The 8,744-nt window shown below is 42.0% G+C and overlaps 1 protein-coding gene across 1 annotated transcript in view; it reads right to left on the bottom strand.

Annotated features, from left to right (window-relative positions):
- Window positions 1-2,733: 2,733 nt before the first annotated feature.
- UMOD (uromodulin) overlaps window positions 2,734-8,744 on the bottom strand; it is a 21,164-nt gene continuing 15,153 nt past the window's right edge. Inside the window, exons 5-10 of the mRNA XM_019507693.1 lie at window positions 7,613-7,761; window positions 6,641-6,886; window positions 5,530-5,692; window positions 5,329-5,407; window positions 4,392-4,433; window positions 2,734-3,959 (exon numbers count right to left, since the gene is read on the bottom strand). Coding sequence (XP_019363238.1) covers window positions 3,892-3,959; window positions 4,392-4,433; window positions 5,329-5,407; window positions 5,530-5,692; window positions 6,641-6,886; window positions 7,613-7,761 — 747 coding nt within the window. The 3' untranslated portion in view covers window positions 2,734-3,891. The remainder of the gene's footprint in view (window positions 3,960-4,391; window positions 4,434-5,328; window positions 5,408-5,529; window positions 5,693-6,640; window positions 6,887-7,612; window positions 7,762-8,744) is intronic.

The following is an 8,744-nucleotide window of genomic DNA, read 5'->3' as shown; positions in this document are numbered from 1 at the left end:
AAATGAATGTCCAGATACCATTTATATTATTAACCTGTCTCTAATTGTAGCATGTTCTTGCCACTGATTCTTCTAGTGCAAACTGACTTCCTTGTTATATACCAAGTGCCCCATAAGTCCATGTCCATCTGATCATCAGCCTCTGAAATCTTCAGGTGAGCTGTGAGGTTTGTAGGAGTTTATAGTTGGAGGCATTTAGTTTGCAGATTCATTTATAAGCGGTGCCATGGATGCCATCTGGATACTGAAGCCAATGAAATATAGGGAAGAGCATGTAAATCACATGAAGAATAAAAACGCCAAACTTTGAGGTCTCTTGTTTCAAAGCATATAGTAGATTAAGAAGGATGGTGCAAGTGGTTGGACCAGTAATATATTTGTTTGCAATGAGTGGAATGATGGTTAAATGCTACATTTTATGACAGATTGTAAGAGCCATCCACAAAAACGGAGCATTCCCAGATGTAACCACCATGGTTTCACAGGCCCTATAAAGCTGTAGTAGGCAGACTCTGCTTAAGGGATAACCACCACTGAAAAGGGAAGTTTGTGGGTGATTTCTGGCTCCACTGCAATCAATGGCAAAACTCCCATTGGCCTCAAGAGAGCAGGGATTTCTTCCCATACATCTACCTGCACAAAACAGCAAGGGAAACATGTATGTGGGGAAAATCAGCACTAGAATATGTGGGTACGCAGCAAGAAAATGTTTGGCAGGTTGGCCTATTTCCTAGTAGTAAATGAAGCCAGGTGTCAGTTGCAGCTCTACTCTCCTTATTTTGCTGACAAATGTGTGTTCAGAAAAGGTTTTGAATTGAAAAAGAGCTTGCATAAAATGCTGATAATCTGAATTGTAGGGGCTTTAAAGAAACATGCAGTTTTAAGTAGCGGAAGTCCTTGCATTTCAAACTAAAGAAGCAATTAAGGAACATGAATCCTCAAAATCTGTTTCTGGAAGCCAGAATAAAGGAACTAATGTTTCCTATATTACAGAATTAAGGAATTGCTTGCTGGAGACCCATACAAGATGACCATGGGGAAGAATATTTGCATAGAGACATTAATTCCCTCAATCAGTATTGGAGTCATGTCTGTTAGGTATGTGTGTATGGGGCTGGTGGGTGAGAGAGGTTTAAGAGATTACCAACACCTGTTCAGAATATGGCATTGCAGGGAAATTAGATAGAATTCCCAGATTGTACCAGTTTTCCAAGTAGCCACTTAATAAAGGCATAAGCTTCAGCTGCGATGTTTGCACATATGAGTTCTTGTCTTTGCTAACTAATTATGATTCTACCTGTGTTGTACTTGGCAAGCAATCAGAATTTATTCAAGGGGACTCTTGCCAGCTGTGCTTGTAAAAATGCTTTTCATTAAGGTTTCATCTTAAATACTTGATTAATATTTATTATTTACTGGATGTAGCTGTTGACGGAGTTTACTTGCCCAGGAGAGCTTGGAAGAAAAGCTGCAATTGTTTTTTCAGGAGGGGAGTGGGGAGGGAAAATAGCTGACTACTGATTATGCTTATACTGCAGTTGCTCAGGGCGGGTTAACTAGGCCTGATGTATATTAAGAGGGGAGGCAATCAAGCTGGTCTATAATGACTAGGTGCTGCTTCAAATTAGAACCATGCACAGGCAACTGAGGGTCTGATCTAACAAAGCATCAGTGCATGTGCTTAAGTCTAATGACGTGAGCAGTCCCATGTTCTTGCTAGGTCCTGCACAGCAGAGGCATTGCAAACTCATTCAATGCCCTAGGCAGCCCAGGGGAGGGGTGTGAAACTAGGGTCATATACTGACTGCTGGAGAGTAGGGACTGGGGAAAGGCAGAGTCTGATCCACCGTGGCCCTTCTGGCTGCTACTGGTGCAGCTGATGCTACAGCAGTGCATACTCAGGCTGTTGTAGTTAGGGGATGAGCACAACATGGCCACCAATCTGGCATCAGTTGAAACTGATGCCCAATTCTGGTGCTCTGCAAGCCCACCGCTAGTATGCTGCTTCTGGAAGGTACTGGCAACCTGGTAAGATTATACAGTAATATAGTGCCTGTGATGGCCTGTTCCATTCAGTGTTTGCTAAGAGAAATAACATAAAATATAGCTGCAATGAGGGGCAAGACACTTTATTTCAATGAAATTATAATTTTAGGTCACAAATCAAAGCTGACTTGCTGTATTTCCCTTAATCTTAGTCCACACGGTGTTGTGACACTTATTCTAGTGGACAGTCCTATTGACTTTGATGGACCTAGTAATGTGAAGAAGGACGACATGTGATATACAAATCTGTCATACAGCTCAGCATGACTGTGAATCTCTCCTGAAGAGAGAGGCTGTGATCTAGCTAGTGGGGGGGCTGTAGCTGGTCAGCTTTGAGGTTTCTGGAGGGAGACGTTAGTTAACATGTAGTGACCTATATTGTGCAACTAGCCACGCAATGTTATAAATAAAATCATTCTCAAAATGTTTCCCTGTGACAAAAATGTCCAGAGTGTCCTTAGACCTTTAGCCTTACCTCAGTCAAGAGATGTCTCCTATGAACCCAATGAAAAAGATGAGGCTGACTTAGTCATATGAGCTCCCAAGTCTATTGGATATAAGTATGGAGGATGTTCTCTGAATCAGTGAAGATGCGCATAGGACTAGTTAAGATCTGACACATGACCATAATCAGAAATTCAGAGGAAGGATTTATTTGCATTGTATTGCATTTCCCATAAAGCCAGGTTTAAAATGATTATGAACATTTCTTGTGCTTCCACCAATGATTATACCAATCATGGTATTCATACATTATCAGTTTCTAACACAGTATACTCTAGGGGCCAGATGCCATTCTGATGCACTGCACCATACCAATGACTTGACTGGTTTGCCCAGCTGCAGTAGAAAGCAGGATGTGGTTCTTCTTTCTTTAATATTGTCACATAAAGTAGTTAACTTAGGAAGTAAATTCCTCTCACCTTCCTAGGAAGTAGTGGATAAAGCAAGCAGAAGTTAGATTTTAAGAATATAGACTGAAATTATCAAAGGAGTAAGAGAGAAAAGACGGATTCCCATGGAAGAACTGTGGGAGTTAGGCCATATTGCAGTCTATAAATCATTAAACATATATACTATATGTAATTTAGTACCCAGAAAAAATCAGATTTAGGATTAATCTAAATCAGACTAAAAAATGAATGGTCTCTCTTGGGTCTAAGTAAGGTGGACAATAGTAGTTCTCGCAGGCTTACTCGGTCCAATTCAGTTAACAGTAATGACATCTGTTTCAGTTTTGTTTTTGTTACTGAAAAAGAATTCAATTAAGTTAGTTAATTGAATGTATTCACTTTGCTGATGAAAATTAAAATTATCGGTCAAATTCAGCTTCCACTTATGCCAATGCAGTGTACCGACTTCTGGAAGTTGTACTGTTGTAACTAAGAGCAGGTTTTGAGCTGGAGGTAAGCCTCACAGTCCATATACATCCTCAAGCCTTGACCAAGTCTTTTCTCCCTGGATTGCACACAGACTGTGGCGTGAGCTGTTAATTTCTGTCTTCCACCCCAGAGATGACTGGACATACATGGAGTGGAATGAATACACTTCAGATCCTTTGGGAGAAAGTGTACGGGGTATATCTAAGAGGGTCTTGCTTTACAAAATGGTATATTTTGTAAAGCCAAAATATTTGCAACTACAAAATGAATGGCTTCTCTTGTAAGAAAAATACAAATCCATGCTTTTCTTTTAAAGGAAGAAACCACATACCATATAATTATCTCTGCCATATTCTCCACCCCCTCCTTCTAATGATAGGCAAAGAGCACTGTTATGAATTCTTAATGTTACTTCATTCCTCGTACACATAAAACCTCTTCACCAAGTTGATAGCCCTCTTTATTATGGAAATGCATGGAGAGCCAGAGCCATAATGCCAGGTACGATCACTGACCAAGCAGCATGTAAACCTGGGAAAAGGAAACAGTTTATTATCAGAAGACTCCTAAAAGATTGTATGTCCTGTTGAAAAACAAACATGTATCCAGATTTAACAGAATAATCTCAGATAATGCCCACATCATGCCTATTCTCCCTAACAATTATTTCTGACCTTCCAATATATGTTTCATGAATTAATGATTGCATTTTTAAAGGTAAACATGCTGTAAAATGATGTGGCTCTGTTTCTGATTTTACTTGGTTTTGATGATGTAAATCAGGAGTAATTTCACAGCAGGCAGGTCAACCTAGAAGCTCTCTAAACAATGACAAAATCGCTTCATTTCTGCTTTTAGAATTCCTTTTGTTTTCTGTGTGCATTGAGTTTTTACTGGATGTTTGGGTCAGTTCTGGACCATCATATTTTCTTCTCCAATTATGAGGTACAGAAAGGTACTTACCAAAGCTGAGAGAGAAACTGCTGTCTGCGAGAAACTCAAAACCTGCAGGAGTGGAAGAAAAAATTACCAATTGGTAGATAATTAGTCAATATTCCATAAGAAGCAATCCATGGCACTCTTTTTGACATGTAAAAATCCCCAGTCCACTTCATATTAACTCTTCTGAGTAGCTATGTGATGTTACATTGCTATCTGTGAATATTCATTTGTTTCTACCACTGCATCTGACTAACTGCATCATCCTCATCATGAATGACTTGTGCCCTTGGCAGCTGGGGGGGCACAGCGGTGGTGGGAGCGCACCAGCAGGAGCGGTGGGAGCCTGGCGGCGGTAAGCAGGGGAGCTCCTGCAGTTGCCGCTGGTGCTGTCGGCAGCAGGGGGGTGCTGCCAGCAGTGGTGGTGGCCAGCAGGGATTACAGACCACCTGTGGACACCACCAACACCAAGTGGCAAGCAGCAGCTGCCCACAGGTGCCGCCGACAGTGTCAGCAGCACCTTTTTGTAGGGGGTGCACTGCCACGCTCAGAGGGTGCACATGCACCCCCACGCATTGCCCCTGATCCTAATACCCAATTCAGAAGTGGATGGACCAGTGGAGCAATCTGTCTGTATTCAAATATACTTGCTTGGTAACTTGCTCTATGCTCTTCTATCCATACAATTCCATGGAGACATCTTTTTAACTACTCTTTTAAAACCTAATATTGATTTAGTTTGCTCTAATGAATTTAAAGGAGCAAAATGGGCTTCTGTAAGCCCAGCTTGAATTGATTTTAGAAATATCCATGCACCAAATTGCATCAACAGCTAAATTTACTTAAAATCATACTTGTTGGCTTAAACTGGTGCACCTTCCTGTGTTTCCACTAAGCAAAGAAATATGGAGCTTTGAGCTGGTTAAAACTGCACAATTGTCATGTTGCTGATATCTCTTACCTTGGCGGGCAATGGGTCCCACTTCCAAAGCGTAGCTCTCTTCTTGTTGCTGCCCAACATGACTTCTTCTGGAGCAGGACTGCAAAGAGCAAATCCAGTTAGAGACTCTTCAGTGGTGTTTACAATGCAGCATTTATTAATAATGGAAAAATGTCCTTGCCTCAATGAACTACAATTTCTGATCGTCATAAATGCACTTACAGGTTTGCATGCTTCAGTGCTGAAATCGCAGAGATGTATTTGGCAGTGTAGGTAAACAAGGTTATGGTTCCCAACAAACTTAAACATCTGAAGGGAAAACTGTCCTTGAGTTGAGACACCATTTTCTTCTACTGATATAGCAGAGTCCTGTCTGTTTGCACACCTGAAAGAAAAAGCTGTTACAACCATGCTATAATGATAACTTGAATTTCAGATGATTTAGCATTCAATGTTTGTTATGCATTTCAGATGCTACAGTATAAATAGCTCATAAAGAGAGTTGTATATTAAATTTACCAAGTGTTGGCAGGTTAAAAAAAAATAGGTTAATTTAAAGTAAGTGGGTAACTTAAATTGTGCGAAGGTAAACATTTAGGAACTGATTTCCTTTCTTAGGGAAGTTACCAGCTCTCAAAGCCAGTCACCTACTAACTAGGTAATTTGATAAGTATAATGTACTGCCGCCAGAGGGTGTTACACAAAAAGGAGAAGATTGACTGTTGGGAAAGAGAACTACATCAAAATGCTTCGGGCCAAGCAGGTCCTGTTTCATCTCATCTCTGTGATCTGCCCTGCCTGCCATAACATAACAGGTTTGCTGGGCTGTGACTCCTCCTTGGGCCAAGCCAATGACAGAAATATATGAAGGTTTGAGTGGTTCCTATAGCAAAGCTGGACCAGCAACCAGGAGGAAACTGGTAAACCGTCAGGAGTGCTTGGTGCATATGAGTAGCAGAGGAAAGGGCAATAACAGCATTTTAAAATTGCCTTTCTGTGAGACTTCATTTTCTAACCGCCGTGGACACTTTTGAAAACAGAACTTTCTCCTGAGTAGAAATTCTCTTATTCATTTTGTGGGGACAATCTGTGATTTTGAAATTCTTTCCACAAAAACAGTTGTCTCCTTGTCCCCCTGATGATACAATAATAATCGCCAGAGAAGTGCCTCGGGCAAAATTTGTCCTAGTCAGGCCACAGATTTAATGACTTTCTTCTCTCTTAGGAAGAGAGGACTGGAAAGGGCCTCCTGCCCCATCAAGTCCAGTCCATTACACACAGTCAGTTGACATGCTGATAGAAAGAGGCAAGATTCTTTGCATATCAGCCTTACCCATCTTGAATGATGAAATACTTGGTCAGATCAGTAGCGTTTTTTGTAGGGGTAGCATAACAACTCTCCATCAGCAAGACAAACTGGGATGTGTCTCCATCATCAAACATTATGCCTACATATAGCATGTCATCTGTTGATAACACAACCTTTGAGCCTTCAAAAGGCGAAGTGTAATTTTGATCCCTGTACAGAGCCATTCGCACTGTGAACATTCCAGTGCCGCCAGTGCTGATATTGATGGAACTAAAACAACAAAAGAATTGTTTTTTAAACCAAAAAGCAACTTGTGGGGAGAGAAAATATAATATGAGCATAAGGGATATATTAGGTAATTAGTGACAGTGCCAGACAGCAGCCAGCTACCCCAGCAAGGAAAAATAATTTGTTGCTGTTCAAAAATATTACTACTGTAAGAGACAAGTTTAAACTTACTTCATTAGCACTAACTTTTGGATTTTCACTATGCACACTGTATCCTTACTACTCACTCCATTTCAAAACTGAGATCCACTAGTCCAGGAGCTACTGGTGACTGTTTTAACCCTTGGCACAAGGTAGAGCAGCCATAGGGTTCGGCTGGAATGGCTCCATTTGGGCTATTCTCCTGGCCCAGGACTAGCTCATAGCTAGGGGCATAGCTCATTCCAGCAACACTTAGTCCCAGTGGTGATGTATCACTATATCCATGTGGAGTGGAACAGCTGCTGTTGTACTAGGTTGGCCAGTTCTACAGCAACAGGTGATTATCCCCCCACCCCTGCCCCTTCCCCCACAAGCCAGAAATACTTAAACAGTACTTTGAAGCATCTTTTTACTGTCCTTGTACTACCAGAACATTGCACAAGATAGAGAGTATGAGCATGGCTTCAGTGCCTCTCCTTGACACAACATCCACCATGGTAGCTCAAACATAAATGGGAATATCATTTGTCTAGATGAGTATCTCCTCATTAATATACAATCCCATACCTTATAACAGGCTCAATGGCTGTTTTAAGACTGAGTTTCATATCCAGTGGGTAGGAGCAGTAAAAATTAATATTTATTTCATTGTCTCTAACAATAATCCCATCTGCCAGATAAAGAGTGTTGCTGTAGGTGGCATGTGTTGCATTTTTCTATGGGAAAAAATTAAGCCATTATAGCTTCTGCAGTTTGTAGATTAATATGCTACAGTATCTGACTTCATCATTCTCCAAGCTTTCATCTTGTTACAAGTATAGGGGGAAGAGGAACAAGCAAACAAATTCTTCTCAGTGGGCACATCTACACGTGCACATTTACTGTGCAGTAACTAAAAATACTGAGCGGTTCAGGCACATGTCTACATGTGCATACTAGGGCTATGCAAAGCTTCAGTCCCTGATTCGATTTGGTGGAGATTCCACCTAATTTGGTGGCCAAATCACTGAATCTGAATCGAATCAGGAGACCCTTTAGTCGGATTCAGAGAGATTCAGAAAGATTTGGAGATTTGGACATAGACACAGCTTTAAATGTTTTTCCTACATACCTCAAGGTATCAGGCGGCTCGTGAATGCTGCGATGGTGGGGTAGATGGAGTGTCCAACAGGTGTGCGGTGGGCTCCCCAGCATGCTCAGCAGCAGACCTGGAAGTGGACTAGAAGCACTTCGGGTCCACTTCTGGGTCCACCAGGGAGCATGCCACGGGGGGCCCCCACACTCCCTCGGCTCAGTGACTGGTGCCTCCTGGGTCTGGGGGGGCACCTGGGGTCCCCCTGTGGCTGATCACCAAGCCAGGGAGACACCGGGGGCCCCCCCAGCACACTCTCTTGCGGACACAGAAGTGGTCTGGAAGTACATCCAGTCCACTTCCAGATTCAGCACAAAGCACGTGGGGGGGCCCCCCTTGCCCTCCTGTTGAACGGTCCATCCACCCCAACATTGCAACATTCATGAGCCACACCTGGTACCTCAAGGTACATAGAAAAAACATTTAAAGTGGTGTCTATGGCCAAATTGCTGATTCTCTGAATCAGCATCAAATCTTCAGATTTGGATTTGGCCAAATCAAATCAGGGACAGTGATCTGAATCAATAAATTGAATCACAGTCCCCAATTTGGGCTGAATCTGAATCG

Source organism: Gavialis gangeticus, unplaced genomic scaffold, assembly GCF_001723915.1.
Source record: "Gavialis gangeticus isolate Ggan-Ray unplaced genomic scaffold, GavGan_comp1, whole genome shotgun sequence".
In the NCBI taxonomy this organism is placed as follows: domain Eukaryota; kingdom Metazoa; phylum Chordata; order Crocodylia; family Gavialidae; genus Gavialis; species Gavialis gangeticus.
The sequence above is the reverse complement of the archived record's forward strand: the minus strand, read 5'-3'. Positions and strand labels throughout refer to the sequence as shown.